The sequence below is a fragment of the Salmo salar genome, chromosome 04, assembly GCF_965601325.2.
Source record: "Salmo salar chromosome 04, fSalSal1, whole genome shotgun sequence".
Classification (NCBI taxonomy): Eukaryota; Metazoa; Chordata; class Actinopteri; order Salmoniformes; family Salmonidae; genus Salmo; species Salmo salar.
In genome coordinates, this window is record NC_138294.1 from 14,734,405 (window position 1) to 14,760,600 (window position 26,196).

Genomic DNA, 26,196 nt, shown 5'->3' on the forward strand with positions numbered 1-26,196 from the left:
AACGTACTGTAAATTTAATCTATCCATGTCCGTATTGATTTTCCATGTTTACAATTTCCTTATCACAATTATGGTTTTGTCATCACTTACTGGAACACACCTTCACAAAGGGACTTGTCCTTGATAAATGCTGTATTTGAATTCGAAATCAGATCTGAAGTACGTACACAAAGCCATATAGTACATATAAAATGTATAATATAATGATATTGGTATTATATTGACATTGATGATATTGCTTTTATTTTGTTTTTAATTTAAGTCAAACTAAATCCTTTCATGTCTGACCCACTCATTCGATGAAAAGGAAATGGTTTATGGTCAGGAAATAATAAACGTGACTTCCTTGGCTAAGTTCCATACATGATCACAATAAGGACATTTGTATTATTTTGCAATCTCTTACAGGAACACACCTTCACACAGAGGCTGGCCATGTTCTGCTGACATTGAAAATGCTGTATTTGAATTCCTAGTATGGCATTTTTCATCTGAATTATGAATACAAAATCATAAACCGTCAACGTCCGATGCTGTTTCGTAATTCACAGCCCGTGCGTCAGTGAAATCATGCTGGACAGAACAGTACATAAACAGCGGAGAAATTTCCACTCATCATTCCATCACTGGCCTACCTGAGGAAGAGTACTTGAGGAGAACAACAGTGATTTACCTACAACAGGTACGAGTCCTATAGTGTCTGTTCCCGAGTGTCGACTCATTCAACTTGGCTTATTTTTTCTCCCTTTCTCTGTTTAGGTGTACCGTAATTTCCGGACTATTAAGCGCACCTGAATATAAGCCGCACCCACTGAATTTAAAAATATTTATTCTTTTGAATATAAATAAGCCGCACATGTCTATAAGCCGCAGGTGCCTACCGGTACATTGAAACAAATGAACTTTACACAGGCATTAACGAAACAGGGCTTGTAACAAAAATAAATAGGCTTTAACGAAACACGGCTTGTAACAAAAATAAATAAGCTTTAACGAAACACGGCTTGTAACAAAAACAAAAAAAATAGCAGTAAGCTTTAGTTGTCTTTTTGCACTGAGTCAATTCCTCACGCTGCTGTTTCCAACGTCTTATCATCGACTCATTAAGACCAAGCTCCAGTGCAGCAGCTCTATTTCCTTTTCCAACAGCCAGATCAATCGCCTTCAACTTGAAAGCTGCATCATATGCATTTCTCTGTGTCTTTGCCATGATGAGGGTGACAAAATGACTACCATAATCAGAATGATGGGAAGTTTGAGAGCGCTCGATTTAATCTAAACAGTAAACAAAAAAGTTGTTTGACCTTAACCCGTTCGGCAATTTCATTGGTCTAATGAAAGCTTCATGCCGCCAAAAAACTGAGCACGTCACAGAATGTGTATTTTTTTTTTAGATTTTTTTTTTGAAAGCGGGTAAAATCCATATATTAGCAGGGTCATTGTTTAAGCCAAGAGGTTCAAAGCCTGGGGAAAAAAAGTAGCGGCTTATAGTCTGGAATTTACGGTATGTATTTACTGTGGTGGTGATGAACTTTTAGCTAGATTTTTAAGGTTGTCTTCTGTGGGGAAATACTCTTGTCTAGTGATAGTCTGAAATGATTGTGTATCATTCTCTCTAGTTGATTCTCCAACACGTTCTCTCCCTTTTCATCCAGACAAGCAGCACCACCATCATCATCACCACCATGAAGGTTCTGATCATCTTTGCACTACTTTGTGTCGCCCTCTCTGCTAGGGCAGCAGCAGGTAAGACAGCCAAATACTCAACAAATACTCAACAATGTCACTAATACGGCACAGGGTAATTCATTGTTACTGAATAATGACAATAGTTGTGTTTTTCCCTTTAAGTTCCTGTGGAGAGCGATCCTGTGGAGAGCGATGCTGTGGCGGTAGAAGAGCCAAAAAGTGCCCCAGGTTTGTAGCTGTAGTTATGTTTGTATTGAGACCAGTAATAGAGCACTGAATCAACACCTCTCCCAATTCCCAGTTGAATGAAAGTCAAATTGATTTCCTTGTTCCATGTTTCTACAGAGGAGGCTGTTGAGGTTGAGGCTCCTGCAGCAGAAGAGAAGCTGAGTGACGGCCCAGGTCAGTTCTTCTCTGTGGGCTTTAATCAAGCAGGAGCATCAATGTCTCTTGTGGAGCATCACCTCATTTGAGCGTCACCCTATTTCCTGATCAATTACAATTACCTCACATTGAAATCTGCTGCAAATACTGTTTGTACATATTTGCACGAAGTGAGTGTGAGATTGTGTTGTGTATTATGTGCCTCATTTGTTGATAAATTATATTTGAGGCATTCTGTTTTGTCAGACTTCACATAGGTACGAAAGAAATGATTTTAACTACCTGTCACCTATAAAATATAACTATGAAAACAAACATATTTATATAGTATCTATAACTCCCTGACATAGTGATTTGCTGGTGGCTAAATAGTAATATTGAGGACTGTTTTATTGTTTGTGCTTTTCCAGAGGAGGAAGTACAGACTGGGGCTGTTGAAGAGGTGGCTGCGGCACCTAAAGGTATGTTGACACCTTTTATGGTGAATGATGTAAAATAACAACTATCACCTTTACTGGTTCTACGATTGCGGACTTTTTGTACATCGTGCAATGCATGGTCACGCAACGAAAGACAAGTGTTTTTTGGTTTTCTGTTAGCAGGGAGGGAAAAAACACCAGTATGACTAAATGCACTTTCATGTTTTATATTATGAGATCAAAGTTCATACTCCTGTCAATATCAAGTCCTTGGTATTACGATGTCAAATAATTGTTGTATTTTATCTTCGTCTTCACAGCGGCACGCAGGTTCTGCCCTGACGGATGGTTCAGCTACCAGTCCAAGTGTTACATGTTTGTGAACAATCCTCGGTCCTGGTTCGACGCTGAGGTAATTCATGCACTTCTCAATTTAATATAGGCCTATTTAAAGCGTCTAAAAGCTTGACATAAATTCATAACTATTTTATTCTATTTAACCTTTATTTTATCAGGGAGTCATACTGAGACCGAGGTCCCTTTTATAGATGAGCCCTGAATTACAGAAATTACAGAAAATACACACATCAAAATATAAATACAAAATGCAAGCAAAAAGAAAAACACGGGGCGGGGCGGGGCGGCAGGTAGCCTAGTGGTTATAGTGTTGGCCGAGCTGACAATATAAAAATCTGTCGTTCTGCCCTTGAACAAGGCAGTTAACCCACTGTTCCTAGGCCATCATTGTAAATAAGAATTTGTTTTTAACTGACTTGTCTAGTTTAATTTAGGCGGCTATATTTATTTTATAACTTGTACGCCTATAGGCTTATTTAGTACTTGTACAGTTCGATAGGCAAAATGCATGTCCTAAAGCCTATTCGTTTTTAGCATAAGCCAATGTTATTTTTGTAAAAAGTGTTATGAAGTATGTTATAAATATCGATTTGTTTTATCTGATTGTATTTAGGATTTTTACAGTTAGGTAGGCAAAAGGCATATAGCCTAAGGATAATTATCGGCCTATTCGTTTTTAGCCGAAGCCAATTCAGTGTTATAAAGAATATTATAGGCTAAATAATAATTAGTTTTATCTAATTATTGTTGACTTATTGAAAATAAAGTTGTTCGTGAGACAATTCCGACAGACTCATTTATTATTTGTTCCTGCTATTGATGCTGCGAGGGTTTATACCCGATTGCCCGTTGCGCAATTCAAGGACATGCATAAACACTTCCGACAATATTAGATTATACGTTTAACTTGTCAAAGTAACGTTTAGGCACCTGCAACTTTTATGGACAGCAGTCTATGTGTAGGTTTATAATATTGGCTAAGAAAGGAATTTTGCCGTCACTTTAGTCAAGCAGCCTAAACACACGTAGCCCTACCAGGTTTGTTTAAACTTCCTATTCGATTAGTCTATCTTTAGGCTTTCTAAATGGGCCTAAGCTACTTTTTAATGTTGTACCATTTTTTTTAATTTTTTTTTATAGTAGGTTATTCCTAGGTTATTCCTAGGCCAACAAGTCACATTCAAATCGAATGGGGATTGGGGAGAGAAGGGGAAATTAAGATTAGCCTAAAAGGCCCATGACCACCCAACATTGGAGAGGAGAGGGGAAAAAACACCTTTAGGCCTATCTGACATTTTGCGCTGCTTTAGTGCTCGCCGCTCTTTATACACTACGTTGTTCTCTTGCATTATGTTAATAGTCTATATACATACAAACGCACAGTCATTTTGAAAAAGCATACTTTGCTATTATAGTAGGCCTACATAATGTAGCTTATCTACATTGCTATGTTTTCATTTATGAAGCCCTTTTACGAAAAGTCCCACTGTACCTAACATCCTTACTAAACCTTACACATACGAGTTACCACACCCGGTCTCGGGATGGCTAACTGGAAATTCCTTTGGTCTCCACTGAGTTAGGTAAATCATCTTCGAAATGTTCTTAAATGTGATGTTCTGGTGTCTCTAGGGCAATTCAGAAAGCTGATTGCGAACCTTATTACTGATTAATGTGTTTGTTTTTTATTTTTATTTAACCTTTATTAAATAAGTAGCCTACGAAAATAACCAACATTAGTGCAAATAAATAAACAGTGCAAATAAGTCTTTCAAGGTTTGACAGAAAATGTTTAGCCTATTCTATTGGTTATGTCTTTCGAATAAGACGTATCTGGATTTGAATAGGTCTAAAGGCTACATTTAAAATTAAATAAAAAAGTGCAATTAGGAACCATGTGCACGTGTCTCACCCCTCGCCTCCCGGCTCTTCTTTCAGGAACACTGCAATGAACTGGGCGCCAGCCTGGCCTCCGCCGGCTCCTCCCCCGAGTATCGTTACCTGCAACAGATAACCAGAACAGCCAACAGAGCCACCGCCTGGATCGGTGGATTCTACCTCCAGGTGAAAGGGTCGCCCTGAAAACCTCCGCCATCTAAGCATAAGCAGGGCCCCAAGTTTTTCGACATAGTGACCTGACCAGAAACAATTCTCGGTCCTAGAGTTTTCCCCTCCAAGAACAGGAAACTCTGTGCCTCAGCATAAGCTTCTGATATTTTAATCATGCAGCTAGGTATGATATCAGATCGGTTAGTGGTAAGGGACAGCAGTGCAGCTTGTGGTGGTTAATTTCTTTACTATCAAATGAGGGAAGACAAACTTATCACTCAAATCAGAGCTATACTTAAACTAAATATTTCTTCATGGATTAATAAGTGATCAGGTCAGTACAACACACACATATGAAGTTAATCAGTTGAGTGCTCTACAATAATTTTTCTTTATATAACTAGGCAAGTCAGCTAAGAACAAATTCTTACTTTCAATGATGGCCTAGGAACAGAGAGTTAACTACCTTGTTCAAGGGCAGACCAACAGATTTGTACCTCGTCAGCTCAGAGATTTGAACTTGCAACCTTTTGGTTACTAGCCCAATGCTCCAACTACTAGGCTACCCTGCCACCCTAGATAATGATGGATGGCCTACGAATCACCCTCAGATGATTCGTTGAGAGCCCCGAGACAAAAGTACAAAGGCCTTTTATAGCCAAGATACACCCATTTCAACCTACATGATACACCCCTTTCAACTTAAATGGTTCACAAGGTTAAGACTAGTATGAAATAAAGTTATAATTCACAGCAGACAGTATCTGCTGTAAAAACAGTTATCTTTGTGTAGAGACCAGGTCTGGCCCTGGGGTCATCTCTCCCAGGTACTATATAGAACAGAAACATTAACTCATGCTATCACCCAAAAGACATCGTAAATCTCCTGTCCGTGTTATCTCCCAGAGGCCCACTTTCATTTCACAATAGAGTTATAAGAACCCTCTAGTCTGTTGCAAAAAAACAGCCATTTGATTCAATAAAAGTATTACAACATAATCTTGCAATTTTGCTCTCACAAGCTGCAGCTAAGTCTTATGACTCTTTCTTTACTCAGGGATATTGGATGTGGATCGACCGCTCAGGAATGTATTACACCAACTGGTACAGCCAGAGCACTGCAACCAGCAACTCCTGCATGTATCTGCAATCTGCTGGTAAGACATGAACCTAAAGATCTTCAGCCTGGTCTCATGGACTAGACGTAACATAGTAAATGTAAATCCAGAACACTCAAATTAGTATGATATTACCTGAAAAGTAATGACAGGTAATCTGGTCCCAGAACTGTATGACGTGTTAAAATATGCCAGATAAAATTACTACGATTTTTGTTTGTCTTTTTGTAGTGGGCCAGGGCTGGAGGAACCTCGGATGTGGCACACAATACCCATTCATCTGCGTGCACAACTATCGCTGTTAGTCAACATTGCGAAGATATTGCTAATTGCTTGACACCTTTTCTAACTGCTTTCAACATGTGCTTTGTTTACTACTGACTGTAAGTGACTTTATGTGTTCGCCAAAGGGTTAAATGTGATGCAATTTCAAATGTAATTGCCCATTTATGTACCTCAACCTGTATTGTTTTCCTGTAATATTTTTTTTTTAAGTACTTTATGACATTGCATAGGCTAGTACTTTCTGGAAGATGGCAGTATTGTCTACGATAATCTCTGGCTCTTAAAAGGGGCAATATAACAACATGGGTATGGTGCTTTTTGTTGACAGCATAAAATCTGATGAGAAAAGGTTTGAGATGACTGAAAGTCTGGAAAATCTTCAAGGTATTTATTTAGTCTTTATTGAGCCTGTCTTTGGCTTGGCTAAGGCTGTTAAATCTAGTAAAGGGTGTGGTTCGAGGTGTGTTTGAATGGGACATTTGGCACAGAATGTTTTAACGGCCCTATTTGGATAAGAGGGTTTCCAATAAGCAATGGTAAAAAATGTTGCTTACAAATCAAATTGTATTTGTCACGTGCGCCGAATACAACAGGTGTAGACCTTACAGTAGACCTTACAGTGAAATGCTTCCTTATAAGCCCTTAACCAACAGTGCAGTTCAAGAAGAGTTAAGAAAATATGTACCAAATAAACAAAAGTAAAAAAAAATATAAAAAATAACACAATAACATAACAATAACGAGGCTATATACAGTTACAGTCAGGAAAAATAATTGTTAAAGTATTTACTAAAATAAACTGAAGTAATATTAAAATATATATATATTAAAGGGCAACAATAAAATAACAGTAGCGAGGCTATATACAGGGTGTACCGGTACAGAGTCAATGTGTGGGGGCACAGGTTAGTCAAGGTAATTAAGGTAACACGCGTTTAAGGTAATATGTACATGTAGGTAAAGTGACTATGCGTAGATAATAACAGAGAGTAGCAGCAGCGTAAAAAGGGGTGGGAGTAGCGGGGGATCAATACAAATAGTCAAGGTAGCCTTTTAATTAGCTGTTCAGCAGTCTTATGGCTTGTGGGTAGAAGCTGTTAAGAAGCCTGTTGGACCTAGACTTGGTGCTTCGGTACTGCTTGCCATGCGGTAGCAGAGAGAACAGTCTATGACTAGGGTGTCTGGAGTCTTTGGCAATTTTTAGGGCCTTCCTCTGACACCACCTGGTATAGAGGTCCTGGATGGCAGGAAGCTTAACCCCAGTGATGTACTGGGCTGTAGTGCCTTGCGGTCGGAGGCCGAGCAGTTGCCATACCAGGCAGTGATGCAACCAGTCAGGATGCTCTCGATGGTGCAGCGGATCACGTTGTCTTGGTCATTCTATATCTGTGGTAAAAACAATAAACATATTTGATGTACTGGAAATTAATCGTTTTACTTTGCACAAGATCTTGAGCCTAATACAACCTCCATATAGTTTGTCTGGGGTTAAGATTACTCCAGTGCTCAGTTTATAACTGCTAGCTTGCTAGCCCTGGTCTGCTAACTGCTAGCTTGTTAGCCCCGGCCTACTAACTGCCTGCTAACTGTCTGAATCGCCGTGTCCCCAGCCAGCCCAACTACTCACTGGACCCATATGATCACTTGGCTACGCATGCTTCTCTCTAATATCAATATGCCTCGTCCATTACTGTCCTGGTTAGTGATTACTGTCTTATTTCACTGTAGAGCCTCTAGCCCTGCTCAATATGCTTTAACCAACCATGTTGTTCCACCTCCTACATGTGCGATGACATCACCTGGTTTAAACGTCTGTAGAGACTATATCTCTCTCATCATTACTCAATGCCTAGGTTTACCTCCAATGTACTCACATCCTACCTTACCTTGTCTGTACACTATGCCTTGAATCTATGCTATCGTGCCCAGAAACCTGCTCCTTTTACTCTCTGTTCCGAACGTGCTAGACGGCCAGTTCGTATAGCCTTGAGCCGTACCCTTATCCTACTTCTCCTCTGTTCCTCTGGTGATGTAGAGGTTAATCCAGGTCCTGCAGTACCTAGCTCCACTCCCACTCCCCAGGTGCTCTCATTTGTTGACTTCTGTAACCGTAAAAGCCTTGGTTTCATGCATGTTAACATTAGAAGCCTACTCCCTAAGTTTGTTTTACTCACTGCTTTAGCACACTCTGCCAACCCGGATGTCTTAGCCGTGTCTGAATTCTGGCTTAGGAAAACCACCAAAAACCCTGAAATCTCCATCCCTAACTACAACATTTATAAGATAAGATAGAACTGTCAAAGGGGGCGGTGTTGCAATCTACTGCAGAGATAGCCTGCAGAGTTCTGTCTTACTATCCAGGTCTGTACCCAAACAATTCGAGCTTCTACTTCTAAAAATTCACCTTTCCAGAAACAAGTCTCTCACTGTTGCCGCTTGCTATAGACCATCCTCTGCCACACCACATGTGAATTGATTGCCCCCCATCTATCTTCTGAGCTCGTGCTACTAGGTGACCTAAACTGGGACATGCTTAACACCCCGGCCATCCTACAATGTAAGCTTGATGCCCTCAATCTCACACAAATGATCAATGAACCTACCAGGTACTACCCCAAATCCGTAAACACGGGCACCCTCATAGATGTCATCCTAACTAACTCGCCCTCCAAATACACCTCTGCTGTTTTCAATCAAGATCTCAGTGATCACTGCCTCATTGCCTGCATCCGTAATGGGTCTGCGATCAAACGACCACCCCTCATCACTGTCAAACGCTCCCTAAAACACTTCTGTGAGCAGGCCTTTCTAATCGACATGGTCGGGGATCCTGGAATGACATTGACCTCATCCCGTCAGTAGAGGATGCCTGGTTATTCTTTAAAAGTGCCTTCCTCACCATCTTAAATAAGCATGCCCCATTCAAAAACTTAGAACTAGGAATAGATATAGTCCTTGGTTCACTCCAGACCTGTCTGCCCTTGTCCAGCACAAAAATATCCTGTGGCGTTCTGCATTAGCATCGAATAGCCCCCATGATATTCAACTTTTCAGGGAAGTTAGGAACATATATACACAGGCCGTTAGGAAAGCTAAGGCTAGCTTTTTCAAACAGAAATTTGCATCCTGTAGTACAAACTCAAAAAAGTTCTGAGACACTGTAAAGCCCATGGAGAATAAGAGCACCTCCTCCCAGCTGCCCACTGCTCTGAGGCTAGGAAACACTGTTACCACCGATAAATCCACTATAATTGATAATTTCAATAAGCATTTCTCTACGGCTGGCCATGCTTTCCACCTGGCTACCCCTACCCCGGTCAACTGCCCGGCACCCTCCACAGCAACCCGCCAAAGCCACCACCATTTCCCCTTCACCCAAATCCAGATAGCTGATGTTCTGAAAGAGCTGCAAAATCTGGACCCCTACAAATCAGCAGGGCTAGACAATCTGGACCCTCTCTTTCTAAAATTATCTGCCGAAATTGTTGCAACCCCTATTACTAGCCTGTTCAACCTCTCTTTCGTATCGTCTGAGATTCCCAAAGATTGGAAAGCTGCCGCGGTCATCCCCCTCTTCAAAGAGGGTGACACTCTAGACCCAAACTGCTACAGACCTATATCTATCCTACCCTGTCTTTCTAAGGTCCTCGAAAGCCAAGTTAACAAACAGATTACCGACCATTTCGAATCCCACCGTACCTTCTCCACTATGCAATCTGGATTCAGAGCTGGTCATGGGTGCACCTCAGCCACGCTCAAGGTCCTAAATGATATCATAACCACCATCGATAAGAGATATTACTGTGCAGCCGTATTCATCGTCCTGGCCAAGGCTTTCGACTCTGTCAATCACCACATTCTTATTGGCAGACTCGACAGCCTTGGTTTCTCAAATGATTGCCTCGTCTGGTGTACCAACCACTTCTCTGATAGAGTTCAGTGTGTCAAATCGGAGGGCCTGTTGTCCGGACCTCTGTCAGTCTCTATGGGGGTGCCACAGGGTTCAATTCTCGGGCCGACTCTCTTCTCTGTATACATCAATGATGTCGCTCTTGCTGCTGGTGATTCTCTGATCCACCTCTACGCAGACGACACCATTCTGTATACTTCTGGCCCCTCTTTGGACACTGTGTTAACTAACATCCAGAAGAGCTTTAATGCCATACAACTCTCCTTCCGTGGCCTCCAACTGCTCTTAAATGCAAGTAAAACTAAATGCATGCTATTCAATCGATCACTGCCCGCACCTGCCCGCCCATCCAGCATCACTACTCTGGACGGCTCTGAATACGTGCACAACTACAAATACCTAGGTGTCTGGTTAGACTGTAAACTCTCCTTCCAGACTCACATTAAGCATCTCCCATCCAAAATTAAACCTAGAAGCGGCTTCCTATATCGCAACAAAGCATCCTTCACTCATGCTGCCAAACATACCCTCGTAAAACTGACCATCCTACCGATCCTCGACATCGGCGATGTCATCTATAAAAAAGCCTCCAACACTCTACTCAACAAATTGGATGCAGTCTATCACAGTGCCATTCGTTTTGTCACCAAAGCCCCATACACTACCCACCACGAGACCTGTACGCTCTCATTGGTTGGCCCTCGCTTCATACTCGTCGCCAAACCCACTGGCTACAGGTTATCTACAAGTCTCTGCTAGGTAAAGCCCTGCCTTATCTCAGCTCACTGGTCACCATAGCAGCACCCACTCGTAGCACGCGCTCCAGCAGGTATATCTCACTGGTCACCCCCAAAGCCAATTCCTCTTTTGGTCGCCTTTCCTTCCAGTTCTCTGCTGCCAATGACTGGAACGAACTGCAAAAATCACTGAAGCTGGAGACTCATATCTTCCTCACTAGCTTTAAGCACCAGCTGTCAGGGCAGCTCACAGATCACTGCACCTGTACATAGCCCATCTGTAAACAGCCCATCTATCTACCTCATCCCCATACTGTATTTATTTATTTATCTTGCTCCATTGCACCCCAGTATCTCTACTTGCACATTCATCTTCTGCACATCTACCATTCCAGTGTTTAATTGCTATATTGTAATTACTTTGCCACCATGGCCTATTTATTGCCTTAACTCCCTTATCTTACCTCATTTGCACTCACTGTGTATAGACCTTTTTTTCTTTTTTCGACTGTATTATTGACTGTATGTTTTGTTTATTCCATGTGTAACTCTGTGTTGTTGTATATGTCGAATTGCTATGCTTTATCTTGGCCAGGTCGCAGTTGCAAATGAGAACTTGTACTCAACTAGCCTACCTGGTTAAATAAATGTGAAATAAAAAAATGTATAAAATGATAACATGATAACCAATAACTATAATAAAAAACATTGATTTACTCAATGTTAAACAATGATTCTGCAAACCGTAGGAATAATTCATTCGCTTTTCCTCTCTAGCAAGCTGTAGTCAGAGATGACCCAAAATAATATTTAGTGCTCAAAGATTTGACTCTGGATAATGCACATTCTAGTCTCCACGCGGAAGGTGGCGCTTTTCTAGCTTTCTGTCTAATCTTTCTGAACGCTGATCGGATGCGTGCGCAAGGACACAGTTATTAAAGATGGCGGCGCATTGACAACATTCCAGGTATTCTTACAGATATTACTACTTCGTGAACAAGCTGGGGACAAAAACGTTTATTAGACGTTTTGAATCTTCATAGCTAGCAGTAGTTGTGACAAGGTTTCACAAAAACAAGTGTTTAAAATGTCGGTAACGCGTGTTTTGCATCAACGGATAAGCTCTGTCATGGGCATACTAGCCTCAGCTGCTGTGACCGAGATTTGCAAGTTAGTGGACGATTGCTGTGGAGCGTTACGTGTAGAAGTCTCTCAAAGCAAGGAGCAAATCCTATTGCTAGAGAAGCAACTCAGCCTGGCGGAGTCGAGGTACAGGTCGGTGAGTGGCAAAGGGCTGACGCCTGTCACCGGCGACTTACCAATAATCAACAGTTCTTCGGGCGATTCACCCGCGGCGAATGCCGAAGATGCGGGCAACGCTGACGAAGACGAAAGTAGGCTACCGATTTTTCTAAATGCCTGTTGTCAGCCTTTGAGCTAATGATTTGCCAAGAATTGGTCAAGTTGACCTCTCACTTTCTCTTTTCCAGTTAACAATCTTGAGGTGGACAGTGTCAATGGCAATCAGCACGCTCTGTGGAAAGAGGTATCCACAGTACCAACTGATGAGGCTGGGCCCCCCACACTGACTCCTGGCCCCATAGTCAGTTCCAATGAGAACACTGGGCCCCCCGCAATGACCCCTGACCCCATAGTCAGTTCCAGTGACATACCAAGAAAGGTAAGAAACTGTACACATAGTAAATAAAAGATAGAAATATACTATATATACAAAAGCATGTGGACACCCCTTCAAATTAGTGGATTCGGCTATTTCAGCCACACCGTTGTTGACAGGTGTATAAAATCGAGCACACAACCATGCAATCTCCATAGACACATATTGGCAGTATAATGGCCTTACTGAAGAGCTCATTGACTTTCAACATGGCACCGTCATAGGATGCCACCTTTCCAAGAAGTCAGTTTGTCAAATTTTTGCCCTGCTAGAGCTGCCCCGATCAACTGTCTGTGTTGTTATTGTGAAGTGTAAAAGTCTAGGAGCAACAATGGCTCAGCCGAGAAGTCGTAGGCCACACAAGCTCACAGAAGGGGACCGCCGAGTGCTGAAGCGCGTAGAGCGTAAAAATCGTCTGTCCTCGGTTGCAACACTCACTACCGAGTACTCTGGAAGCAACGTCAGCACAATAAATGTTCATCAGAAGCTTCATAAAATGGGTTTCCATGGCAGAGCAGCTGCACACAAGCCTAAGATCACCATGCACAGTGCCAAGCGCCGGCTGGAGTGGTGTAAAGCTCGCCGCCATTGGACTCGGGAGCAGTGGAAACTCGTTCTCTGGAGTGATGAATCACACTTCACCATCTGGCAGTCCAAAGGAAGAATCTGCCTGCCCCAATGTGTAGTATGAACTGTAATGTTTGGTGGAAGAGGAATAATGGTCTGGGGCTGTTTTTCTAGTGGAAAGCCTGTTATAACAGCAAAGGGGGGACCAACTCCAAATGCCCATGATTTTGGAATTAGATGTTAGACGAGCAGGTGTCCACATACTTTTGATAATGTTGTGTAGAGTAGACAGGACATGGCTTTCTGATATATTAATGTAGGAAACAAAGAATTGTAATTTCTCTACAAAACATTTTGTATCTGCATGTTGCTGAACTATTGGTCCCCAATTTGGGACCGTGTAGAATTTGCGTCTCTGGATTTTCTGACCATTTTCTCTTTATTTTTGACTATTCATTATTGTCTTTGTTTTTCCACAGCAACATATTACCAGTTTCCGAGTTGGCGAATCTCCCAAGATACAACCATGCACCACGTGCTGCTCCCTCTACCACTGCCCCTTCTGCCGACCGTCTTCATTCAAACCCAACGAGTTACACCGGATCATCCCACACATCCAGAGCCACCTGAAAAGTGCCGTTCAGAATGACGGTGAGGGGAACTTTGGAAACCGCAATGTCAGAAAATAACGATTTCCTTGTACTCAGTAATGCTTTGTAGTTGTTCAATTGAGTTGTACGAATGCCAACCACCCAACACGTGCTAATGTCCTTATACACTTTTTAAAGTCACTATCTAACATTCTTTTTTTTTTTATACTGACTGTTTTCTTGTCACCTTTTTCTGTCAGAGTACATCGTCTACAACTGCAAACTGACGTGCAGAGACTACCCTCACTACCACTGCAGCTATTGTGACCATGTACTCTGCAGAAAAGCGTTGTTTATAGAACATTTCAGAGCTTGCAGAAAGCGGAACGGGACTCAAAGACCTGCCCGTGTCCAAGCTCAATCTCCATCTGTTGCTCCGGCCCTCCAGCAATGTCCCTCTCCAGCCCGGAGACCTCTCGCCCCTGCAACATCCACACCTGTCCTGCCTCTCACATCTATACCTGCCGTCCCTTCAAGCTCCAGACCTGCCACCCCTCCGAGATTACCAGTCGCTCTTCAAACTCTAAACACAGACACACCTCCAATAGAAAAACCAGATGCTTCTGCCAGTCACAATCCGGTCACACGCCAGGATTCGGAACCCTGCTTGCCCGACGCGTACAGCTCCCCTACGACGCCGCAGATTGAGACCGAGAGACCGCAAAGACCTTCCCAAAGGGACGCAGTTCCTGTGCAGACTCAGTGTGACCACTGCGGCATCATCCTGAACAAGAAGAACTTCAAGGTTCACATGAAGAGGAAACACCACGAAGAGTACATCGCTGCAGAGAACGAGGAGGCCCTGAGGAGATACCTGGCCGAATCCAAGATGGACGTGCCACCCTGGTGCCGTGCCACCAAGGTCCAGTGCGATCTCTGCGGAATCAGGCTGAACAAGAAGAATTTCAAGAACCACATGAAGAGGAAACACAAGGTGAATGTGACGGCGTCAGCCTTCCAGGAAGCTTTCGACAGGTGCCTGGGCGAACAAGGCCTGTTGGTGGTCGAGAGCTCGTTGCCCGGCTACACTTATACTAGGACGCAGGAAAGAGGAAGGCGGAGGGAAGAGCGTGACGATGACCTCTTTCCGGACATCGACATGGAAGAAGAACAAAGCGACAGGTTCCTGGAAGCCGGCGCACTACTGGCCCAGGAAACGGACCTGGCGACCCAGCAATTGCAAGGCGAGAGAGTGCTATCTGGAATGGTATGCTGCCAATGGTTGGGTTTAAAGCGGGTTTAAAATGGTTGGGCTTATAGAGAATAGTGGAGAGTGGTAGGCCAAATGAAAAGACAATGTCTGATTATCTCACTGATTCAATACAACTCAGAGATCAGTACTCTAGAACCTAGCTATTCACTCACCTCTTCTTTATTCCCAGAATCCCCAGAGGTACCATGGTCTGGGTAAACCTCATCTCTTGGAGGTAAGTAACAGTACCTGTAGATTTATCCCACCTAGAACTGGCAGAAAATCACTTTCTTTCTTTCCTAATATCAGATTTAAATCAAATCAAAGTTGTATTTGTCACGTGCGCCGAATACAACAGGTGTAGACCTTAGAGTGAAAGCTTACTTACAAGCTCTAACCAATAGTGCAAAAAAGGTATTAGGTGAACAATAGGTAGGTAAAGAAATAAAACAACAGTAAAAAGACAGGCTATATACAGTAGCGAGGCTATAAAAGTAGCGAGGCTACATACAGACACTGGTTAGTCAGACTGATTGAGGTAGTATGTACATGTAGGTATGGTTAAAGTGACTATGCATATATGATGAACAGAGAGTAGCAGTAGCGTAAAAGAGGGGTTGGTGGGTGGGACACAATGCAGATAGCCCGGTTAGCCAAACCGCTGACTCTTTGTTTTTGATTCTCCATACATGATGCAACTGAAAATAACGTTTTAGATTACCATTCATATAATAAATATACTTATGTTAGGATGATTCCTCACGAAACTAGAACCAAAAAATACCATGATTTGGGGTATTTTCACAATGTAATCTATAGAAGGGTTCTTAATTCTGATTTAAGATACAAATGTCAACAATCCTTCCTCCAAAGGACACTAATATAGATTTAATTGAGTGAAAATCCCCCAAATTATAATTTTTGGCTCTAGTTTTGTGAGGAATCACCCATAAATGCCTTCTAAAGTTTGACATGTAGCCTACCTAGTGACTTTTCTGGCCTCTTTTATATACAACACCACTGCTTTAGGAACCGAATGTTCAACAACGAACACTTCACCAAAATAGGCAGCTAAAACACTGGAACCATTGAATTGATGCACTTTCTTGCAGCTTCCTCTTGAGTCGCTGGTGTGGATCTTCCGGGACGTGCTGCGTGTGGATGGGAAGAGAGGCTACTGGAACCTGTCTCTGGTCTGCAGAACCTTCAATGCCATCCTGACAAATGAAATCATCAGGAAGTACTCCACAGGGAAGGTTAGTATCGACAACCACATACGTCTAAAAAAAAGCATATGGTAAACAGGCAACAAAAAAAATCATTCATTCAATGTCATGCAGTGTTCTGAGGACAATTTCATGTACCATATGTTTCCCCCAAAATCTTTCCAGATAAAGGAACGTGTCTGACAATCTGTTCTGTGTTTCTTTTCCAGAGATCTGATCCTGAACCCCAGTAGTTACTGAAAGGAGAAGCCAGTACATTGTGGTTACAGGTTACTGTGAATTACATAATATGCTTATATGCTAACTGCATACACACCTGTTACCAATGTTATTACTACAAATGTTTATTTTTTATTTACAACGTTCTCATTTATTGTAAAAACAAAAAGAAAAATGTTATTTAGTTGTTTTGCTATCGCTGATGACTATCTGAAATCCCATTGGCTATTTATCCATTCTATATTCAGATTTTGTATATCTTTCTATTCTTACATTGTTCAGAGTTAGAGTGCGTTCTCAGTGCAGTGCTTCAGTTTGGAGACTACTAACCCTTAGCCTACTCATCAAATTACTTACTTTTTTGAAGGAATCTATTTATTAATTTATAATTCAGTTGTATGCTGATTTTGTATTTTTGTACTTGAACTAAATAGTAAAATCATTTTTGGATGACAGTGTGTGTTTGATTTAATTCACAACAGGCTGATTTTTAAAACATTTGCAACATACAATATGATTCAGCAGCAGGTGGCAATGTTGGAACGTAAGTCGTGTGTGTAAGCAACCTTTATTTTGAAAAGCCAACCTTTTATTTCGAAAGATTATCCAGGAAGTAGCCGAAAAATGTTTGTTTATGGAAAAATAGTGTAACGTGTATGGTCTTAAAACTGTGTAGTCTCAAGACGTTGACTGAACACTTCATTTCAAATTACTATAACATAAGTGTTTAACATTGACATTGTGCAAAGGACATGTACGATACAGTCGCCTTTAACGCTCAGCTAGCCTCCATCGTCGAGGTTTTGGCGAATGCAGCCGTTGCCGAAATCTGCAAACTTGTAGATGACGGACATGCTGCCTTACGTTTGGAAATTTCCCATAGCCAGAGAGAAATCGAGAACCTGCGGAGGAAGTTGCTGCTGACAAAATTACAGCATTCTCGACGAAGCGCTGAGAAATTCGGAACCCTCCGACACACTATGAGCAGGCGGGACACAGATCTTGTTGCCCGGGCAAGAGGGAGCTTCCAAGGAAAGTCAACAGGCAGACTTGGATATTGTAGTTTTTAAAAACATGTTTTACCATATTTGAAAACGTACAAAATAACGGGTAATGTATAATATATAACGTTTGATGGTTTCTCTTTTCTGGTGCAGTGGAGAATCGCTGTGCCGACCGTAAAGGGGGAAATTTTACGCAGGATGCCACCAACTGGAGAGACGCAGGACGCAAAGCGACAGACAAGGATGGGGGCATGCCGGTCAGTTGTCATAGACACGGCCAAATTGATTCGTTTTTTCATATTTCAAATGATGGTGGGGATATTTTTCTAATAAATTGTTTCTGATGAATACAAAACAGATGGCAGATATGCAAGAGGTGCCTCTTATCAAAATGGAGAACCATGGCACCAGCAGACCGGAAGGTATTTTTGTTAAATTTATCAAGTCCATACAATTTACACTTTATGTTCAGTAAAGCCTTCAATGTTTATTGCTGTATTTGATTAACTTCTTAGTCATTATTAATAACCAATAAATAAGGCAAAGAAGAATCAGTCTCCACTAAAGGACACTGAAGTGCTTTACTTTGTCCCATTTCAGAGATTGTCCAACTGGTCAGTGAGAGCAGTGAGAAGGTTGTGCCAGAACCAGGTTCTTCATCATCTACTGAAACCACAGACCTTCTGGACCAGCAGGGCAACAGACACAGAGCTCCAGACACCTCACTCAATATAGAACCTGAAAACCAGACGTTCCAGCATCCAGCATCACAATACAACAGAGCAAGACAGGACCATCAGGTTGCTGAGTGTGTGACCTGGGAAACTGACCATCAACCCATAGCATACAGCCTGTCTCAATGGACAGAGAACCAAGAGACTGACAACCCAACTGTGAATGCACTTCACAATGCAGGGCCAAACTCCAATAGGGTGTCTGGACATCCAGAGAAGAGAGGGGCTCCTGGTAACTCTGGGGTCTACATGTCAGCTTTGGGCTCTCTGGACTGGGTGCCTGATGTGGTGATGGTGGACTCAGTTCCCATTAAAGTGGAGGCAGATATGAGTTCAGAATGGAGCATAACTGGCCAAGAGGCAACATCTGGAGAGGTCTGTTCAGACAGCAGGCAGCTTGTGGACAACAGAGGAAGAGGGGGAATGGAGTCTGGACAGACAAAGTGTCCCACTGACACTCAACATGCAGAGCAAGGGAGAACTGTAGGATCAAGGTCCAAGATGTCAGATTTCAATGGACTGTCCACCATAAACAGCTTTTCATCCCCAAGGGTTACCCTCCACCAGGTTCCCCAAAGAGGGAAGCCAGCCAACTTCCCGAATTTCAACAGAGGCTCCACTTCTTCATTGAAAGGCATAGAAAAACAGCCGCAACAGCTGACGTCTTGCTCCACCAAGAGGCAGCTCCGGTGCAGCCTCTGTGGAAAGCTCTTCCCCAAGCCGGCGCACCTGCAGAGGCACATGCGGGTCCATACGGGGGAGAAACCGTACGGCTGCAGCCACTGCACCAAGCGCTTCTCCCACAGCCACCAGCTGAAGATGCATGAGAGGGTGCACACCGGAGAGAAACCGTTTCAATGTGTCTACTGCGGGAAGTGCTTCACCCAGTCTGGCCACATGAAGAAGCACCTCCTCGTCCACACTGGTGGCAGACCACAGGACGTTGTGCTGCCCTGAATGTTCCAGGGTGAAGTTTCCCCTAGGTACAGATCTTGGATCAGCTTCCTCTCCCCAATCCTAACCTTAAACATTTGTTCTAAAAAAATGCAGAACTGCCCCAAGATCAGCATCTAGGGGCAACTTCACAATAATGATAGGCAGTGCCAGGAGTTTTCCCTCACCACATGACCAGACCAGGGAAAAATTCCTGGCCCTAGTTGTAAGGGGAATGGCTCCACACTACTGGGGTTTTCCTATGAAGACTGGGTCCATGTGTTTTTGTATTGTTTTATTGGAAGTATTTAAGTTTTCTTGTTTTTCAATCAACAAACACAACAATCCACATTCACAGATGTGGCAGACATAAAACATAAACAAACAACACATTTGCAGCAGCACTATCCGTGAACGTGTTAGCTATTTCCAGCTTTAGCTGAGACAACGAGCAAATAACTTGTTTTACAGCACTGTACACAACATGTGTATATACACACATTTCCTTAATCTCCCCATTCTGTCCAGTTTGAAATATAGTTGAGTAGTGGAGACCAGAGTCAATTGAACCTGCACCGTCTCTTGCTGAGGTCACAAGGGAGCTTTTCAAGAGGAAGAAAGTCAACAATCTGGTCAATCCACATTTTAAATGTAGGACAGGAATTAGAAGCCCACCTTGGTAGAATATTTCTTTTTTTAGCAAAGTATGTGATAGTCATAAACACATTTTCTGTGTTTAGATCAAGAACAAAGTCCTGCTAAGCATTAAGAAGAGCCATGGTGTCATGTCAAACTATATCTAATATTTTCTATGCAGCAGTGTGTATAGATTGCCAAAATCTGTCAGTCTCCCCGCAATGCCAAAATATGTGCATGTAAGTTCCACTTTCAGACACAGGAGGTTGGTGGCACCTTAATTGGGGACGACGGGCTCGTGGTCATGGCTGGAGCGGAATTGGTGGAATGGTATCAAAACACATGTTTTGTATGTGCTTGGTGCCACTTACTCCATTCCAGTTATTATAAATCGTCCTCCCCTCAGCAGCCTCCACTGCTTTCAGATGTACATCTTTTACAATCAGGAGAAATGTCTGTATTCATTCTATGGAGTCTCACTGGGGTGTAATACAATTTGTACAAACATTTTTTTAATAGATTATTTCATTTTTATATTGGTAGAGGAGCAGTTTACCCTGTCGCAAACATCCGTCCATAACTCCTCACTGATAGTCAGAGGTCCTTTTCCCAGATGGGAGTCTAAAGATATAGGAGATTTTGCCTTTGATGGATTGTGATGTAGGAAGAAGGGTCTCAACTTCATTGGGCTGAGCTCTAAATCTCCTCTTGGAAGTGAAATGAGGAAGTTACGTGTCTAATTTGAAGATAATTAAATTGCATCTTGCCGCATAGAATTCACTGCAGAGCTCTTGAGAGTATTTCAGTGAAGTTGTGTTCTGATGAAACCGGTCTGAAAAGGTCCTGATCACTAGAGTATGCCAAAGATGGAAGTTGGTCTAAAGCAAGTCTGGGTTGCATACTAAAGGCGTGTGAGAGCGTATTTGGGAGGAAATGCCCAGGTATTTCTTGAAGTCCTGCTAGTAGGGTGTTGTAAATCACAAGTTTAGGTAATTAAAAAAAAAATGTATGAACCTTTATTTAACTAGACAAGTCAGTTAAGAACAAATTCTTCTTTACAATGACGGCCTAGGAACAGGGGGTTAACTACCTTGTTCAGGGACAGAACGACAGATTTTTATCTTGTCAGCTCGGGGATTCAATCTAGCAACCTTTTGGTTACTGGCCCAACGCTCCAACCACTAGGCTACCTACCCATTTCACTAAAGTTATTAGTGAATATAATTAAGCTTCGGGGCAATGAACCACAGGATTGGGCCTCTGTCTGAATCCACATAGTCTTGTCTGTTTGTGATCCATGTTAACATGTTGCAAATTTGGGCAGACAAGTAGGACAATTGAAGGCAGGGAAGGGCAAGACCACCCTGATATTCAGGTTTCAATAGAGTGGAGAACTTGATCCTAGGTTTTTTATTGCCCCATATAAATTTGGTGATGCTTTGGTTGGTTGTTTTGAAAAAGGAAACTGGGAGATAGCATGGGAGCATGGGAAATAAATAGTTCAGTCTAGGGAGGATGTTCATATGGATCACATTGATTCTGACGACTAAACTAGTCCAGGTTCGGAGATCATTCTTGATTTGATCCAGGAGTGGGAGATAGTTTTCTTTGAAAAGGCAATTCAGATCTAGTGTAACAAAGATTCCAAGGAATGGGCAAAGTGACTTCATTATTCTTTTTTTTGTTTGTATAGATTTCTTTTACCTTTATTTAACTAGGCAAGTCAGTTAAGAACAAATTGTTATTTACAATGACGGCCTACTCCGGTCAAACCCGGACGACGCTGGGCCAATTGTGCGCCGCACTATGGGACTCCCAATCACGGCCGGATGTGATACAGCCTAGATTCAAACCAGGTACTATAGTGACTCCTCTTGCACTGAGATGCAGTGCCTTAGACCGCTGCGCCACTCAGGAATATTGAGAGGTAAAACAATGGATTTGTTCAAATGTATCTTATATCCTGAAAACTTGCCTTACTGAGCAATTGTGTCTAAAATGGGAGGGAGGGATTTCTCAGGGTTGGATTTGTAGAGCAAAACATCATCCGAGTAGAGAGAAATGTTGTGCTGAAGGCCGACTGCAGAAACACCCATAATACTTGGATTGCTCCTCATCAACTCCGTCCCCAACAAGTAGAGCAGAGGGGACAGCGAGCGTCCATGTCTGTACCACGTCCCAAAGAGAATCTGTCAGAGTTCAGACCATTAGTAGACATCATGGCATTTCGATGAGAATATAGGGACTTCATCCATTGATTAAAGTTTGAGGCCAGACTGAGAACAGATCGGTCCACTCCATCCAGCTGGACAGGGGTCTTCTGTGCAGTTACTTGGTCTATAATATCAAAAAGACAGCGACTGTTATCAGAACATTACCTGTCGCTAATAAATCCAGTTTGGTCTGCTTTTATTATTTTGGGAGAAGAGTGTTTAGTCTTTTGGCAAGCAATTTGGTAATTATTTTGTAGTCGAAGTCCAACAGGATGTGCAGGAGAGACGGTCCTTGTCTTTTTTAAGCAACACTGTAATGTGGGCTGTGTACATAGTCTGGGAGAGCTCCATTTTTGCAAAAATCATCCAGCATTGGCATGAAAATATGGCTAAGCTGGGGCCAAAAAGCTTTGTAGAACCCTGGGAAATCCGTCTGGCCCTGGGAACTTGTTAGGTGGCATGGAGATGATTGTCTCGCGGACCTCCTCGTGAGTGAGGGGGGAGTTGAGATCTTCTTGGTCGGTCTCTGATAGTTTGGTAGCGAGATTCTCTAGGAATTAATGGAGTTCTGCATCTGTATATTTTGCAGTACAAATCATGAAAAGTTACATCTTATTTGGATCATATGGGACCTCGTCATCTGCTGTTCAGATGGCCATGATTGTACACTGGCTGCTCTTTTTAATTGGTATGCAAACAATCTGCTAGGCCTATTGCTATACTCATGGTATTTCTGTTTAGTAATCGTGAGTTTTGAAGTGTCGCAGGGCTCCTTGGTGACGAATCCTGAACTCGTTTGGGTATTTGCATCCCCTGAAGATGCCTCGGTTAGTTAAGGGTTAAGGGCTGTTCAACTCTAGGTGCTTTCGGCGTGTTCCAGTTGAAAGGTCCTGGAGCAAGGTGAGTTTGGCTTTTCCCCACTGTAATGGTGTGGATTTTCGACACCTGTAGCACTCGTTCCTTGTTGGTGAATCTCAGGAAGTGTATGGTGGTTGGGCGCGACGGCTGCTGGTGGAGACCTCCGTGCTCGGTGAGCTCTCCCCAGGCCTATGGGCCTGTCGGGGGATAGGTGGAGCCACTCGGGGAGTCTGTCTTGCAGGTAGCAGATCAGTGGCTGTTTCCCTTTTCTTTTTCGGCCAGGTTTAATAAAACACAGTTATTCCTGTTTAAATGCACTCCTCTGTTTTGTTTTCCAGATGCTACATTTTCGTTTTAGAAGAGGTTATTGTTTCCATAGCGTCTGCCAATGAGTTTTCAATGGATAGGATTCTCCACTCTGCCTCATCCAGGCACCCCACAGTGAGGGCTATCTTGTTTTTGATGGCAGGCAGGGCATTTTCCAGGGTTGTCACTTTGCCCTCTATCGCACTGAGCTGAGAGTTAATGCCATCTAGTTTGATGTTGAGTTCTGTACGTTGGGATCTCAGCTCAAAGAATTTCTTCAATAGAGGATGAGGTTGGCAGTTGTTAGGCCTCGGAAGGGACAGGTCCTCATGATCCTGGCTAATGGTGCTATGGCTTTTTCTGAAGCAAGCTGTTTCTTGGAGGCTTTTTTTGTGGCTATTGCTCGAGCCCGGGTAAAAATGCCACATGTAATGTCGCCTTTTTGTAGCCGCCATGGTGTATTTGACTAAAGCTAATGGGGTTTAACTTGAAGTGGAGGTCAGATTAAGATTTGTCAATTACTCGAGCTCCATCTCGTTCAAGGTCTATGTGTTTTTAACAGTTTGGATGGTTTCCACATTGAACACTACCCTCTGTGTGTAGTGGTTGTGTAGTTGGTTCAGCTGGCTTGATCCAGAGTCGATTGATTTAACCTTTATTTAACTAGGCAAGTCAGTTAAGGACAAATACTTTTTTACAATGATGGCCTACTCCGGCCAAACCCTAACCCGGACGAAGCTGGGCCAATTGTGCACCGCCCTATGGGACTCCCAATCACGGCTGGTTGTGATACAGCCTGGAATCGAACCAGGGTCTGTAATGATGCCTCTAGCACTGAGATGCAGTGCCTTAGACCGATGCTCGGGAGCCCTGAGTCATTGACAATGTATAAATTATTACTCGTGAAGATTTTAATCATCCTCATGAATTTGTATTGGTGCAGTGGTGAACCAAAGAACAGCAATTAAGAATTCAGGAAGCTCTGGACAGGTGCCTGGGTGAGCAAAGCCTGTTGGTGGTTGAGAGCTCGTTGCTCGGCTCATCTCTTACCTGGATGCAGGAAGAGGAGGAAGGCGCATAGAATAGCACAACGATGACCTCTTTCTGGACATAGACATGGCACAAGAGCACAGCAACAGGTTCCCGGACGCCAGCGCACTCCTGGCCCTGGGAAATGGACCTGATGACCCAGCAGGTACAAGGAGGGAGAGTGCTGACTGGAATGGTAGGTGGTTGGATTTAATATTGTTGATTTTATAGAGGGCTTTATTGAACTATCTTGATACCCCTTTACCATTTACATCAAATTCTGCCTAGAAAAACACTTGTCTATTCACATGCCAGTTGCAATGAGTTTCTGAGTCCCAAAATTAGAATTCATAGAACCCATTCAATCAGAATTCTCTATGGTTTATTCATTTCCATTGTGACTCTGTTTTGAGTAGGCTAGACAGGTTAAGATGTTCACCAGCATTGTAGAACCAAGCTACTCACTCACCCCACAACTGCCATGGTCTGGGGAAACCTCATCTCCTGGAGGTGAGTACAGTACCTGTAGATTTATCTCACATAGAACTTCACCTTCCTGCTTTCCTAATATCAGATGTGAAACCGCTCACTCTTTGTTTTTGATTCTCCATACATGATGCTACTGAAAAGAATGCTTAGATTAACATTCATATAATAAATACACTAATATAAATAAACTCAAAGATAAGTCAAAGATAAGTTGTAAAAATCCAAATAATTAAACAGATCTTCATTGTAAAGGGTTTGAACACTGTTTCCCGTGCTTGTTCAATGAACCATAAACAATGAATGAACATGCACCTGTGGAACGGTTGTTAAAACACTAACAGCTTACAGACGGTAGGCAATTAAGGTCACAGTTATGAAAACTTAGGACACTAAAGAGGCCTTTCTACTGACTGAAAAACACCAAAAGAAAGATGCCCAGGGTCTATGCTCATCTGCCTGAACGTGCCTTATGCATGCTGCAAGGAGGCATGAGGACTGCAGATGTGGCCAGGGCAATAAATTGCAATGTCCGTACTGTGAGACGCCTAAGACAGCGCTACAGGGAGACAGGACGGACAGCTTATCGTCCTCGCATTGGCAGACCACATGTAACATCTGCACAGGATCGGTACGTCCGAACATCACACCTGTGGGACAGGTACAGGATGGCAACAACAACTGCCCGAGTTACACCAGGAACACACAATCCCTCCGTCAGTGCTCAGACTGTCCGCAATAGGCTGAGAGAGGCTGGACTGAGGGCTTGTAGGCCTGTTGTAAGGCAGGTCCTCACCAGACATCACCGGCAACAACGTCGCCTATGGGCACAAGCCCACCGTCGCTGGACCAGACAGGACTGGCAAAAAGTGCTCTTCACTGATGAGTTGCGGTTTTGTCTCACCAAAGGTGATGGTCGGATTCGCGTTTATCGTTGAAGGAATGAGTGTTATACCGAGGCCTGTTCTCTGGAGCGGGATCGATTTGGAGGTGGAGGATCCGTCATGGTCTGGGAGCCCGGATCTCAATCCAATTGAGCACGTTTGGGACCTGTTAGATCGGAGGGTGAGGGCTAGGGCCATTCCCCCCAGAAATGTCCGGGAACTTGCAGGTGCCTTGGTGGAAGAGTGGGGTAACATCTCACAGCAAGAACTGGCAAATCTGGTGCAGTCCATGAGGAGGAGTTGCACTGCAGTACTTAATGCAGCTGGTGGCCACACCAGATACTGACTGCTACTTTTGATTCTGACCCCCCTTTGTTCAGGGACACATTATTCAATTTCTTTTAGTCACATGTCTGTGGAACTTGTTCAGTTTATGTCTCAGTTGTTGAATCTTATGTTCATACAAATATTTAAACATGTTAAGTTTGCTGAAAACGCAGTTGACAGTGAGAGGACGTTTCTTTTTTTGCTGAGTTTATACTCTACAGTTTGAAATGTAGCTTTACTGTTCTTTTTTTATATTTAACACCACTGCTTAGGGAGTGGATCTTCCAGGATGTGCTGCATGTGGAC

At 43.0% G+C, this 26,196-nt stretch overlaps 3 protein-coding genes across 4 annotated transcripts; all 3 read left to right on the plus strand.

The window, feature by feature from the left end:
- Positions 1 to 581: 581 nt before the first annotated feature.
- LOC106602161 (ladderlectin) lies at positions 582 to 7,726 on the plus strand. The gene is made up of 9 exons (XM_014194633.3): positions 582 to 682; positions 1,656 to 1,746; positions 1,852 to 1,917; positions 2,035 to 2,091; positions 2,484 to 2,534; positions 2,813 to 2,904; positions 4,788 to 4,913; positions 5,956 to 6,055; positions 6,248 to 7,726. Exons 2-9 carry the CDS (start codon positions 1,686 to 1,688, stop codon positions 6,319 to 6,321), a joined length of 627 nt encoding a protein of 208 aa, XP_014050108.2. The 5' UTR covers positions 582 to 682; positions 1,656 to 1,685; the 3' UTR covers positions 6,322 to 7,726.
- A 4,147-nt stretch (positions 7,727 to 11,873) lies between these two features.
- LOC106602182 (uncharacterized) lies at positions 11,874 to 16,935 on the plus strand. Its single transcript, XM_014194663.3, has 7 exons — positions 11,874 to 12,342; positions 12,439 to 12,629; positions 13,673 to 13,844; positions 14,044 to 15,050; positions 15,226 to 15,270; positions 16,148 to 16,291; positions 16,471 to 16,935. The coding sequence occupies exons 1-7, from the start codon at positions 12,036 to 12,038 to the stop codon at positions 16,492 to 16,494; spliced, it is 1,890 nt and encodes a 629-aa protein (XP_014050138.1). The 5' UTR covers positions 11,874 to 12,035; the 3' UTR covers positions 16,495 to 16,935.
- A 134-nt stretch (positions 16,936 to 17,069) lies between these two features.
- Positions 17,070 to 20,567, plus strand: zn135 (Zinc finger protein 135). Of its 2 annotated transcripts, XM_082973780.1 has the most exons (3): positions 17,070 to 17,741; positions 17,843 to 17,906; positions 18,085 to 20,567. In XM_082973780.1, exons 1-3 carry the CDS (start codon positions 17,736 to 17,738, stop codon positions 19,173 to 19,175), a joined length of 1,161 nt encoding a protein of 386 aa, XP_082829906.1. In that variant the 5' UTR covers positions 17,070 to 17,735; the 3' UTR covers positions 19,176 to 20,567. The 2 variants fall into 2 exon arrangements, with proteins under 2 accessions (XP_082829906.1, NP_001167264.1); NM_001173793.1 differs by having other exon boundaries at positions 17,459 to 17,906; positions 18,085 to 20,281.
- Positions 20,568 to 26,196: the final 5,629 nt, after the last annotated feature.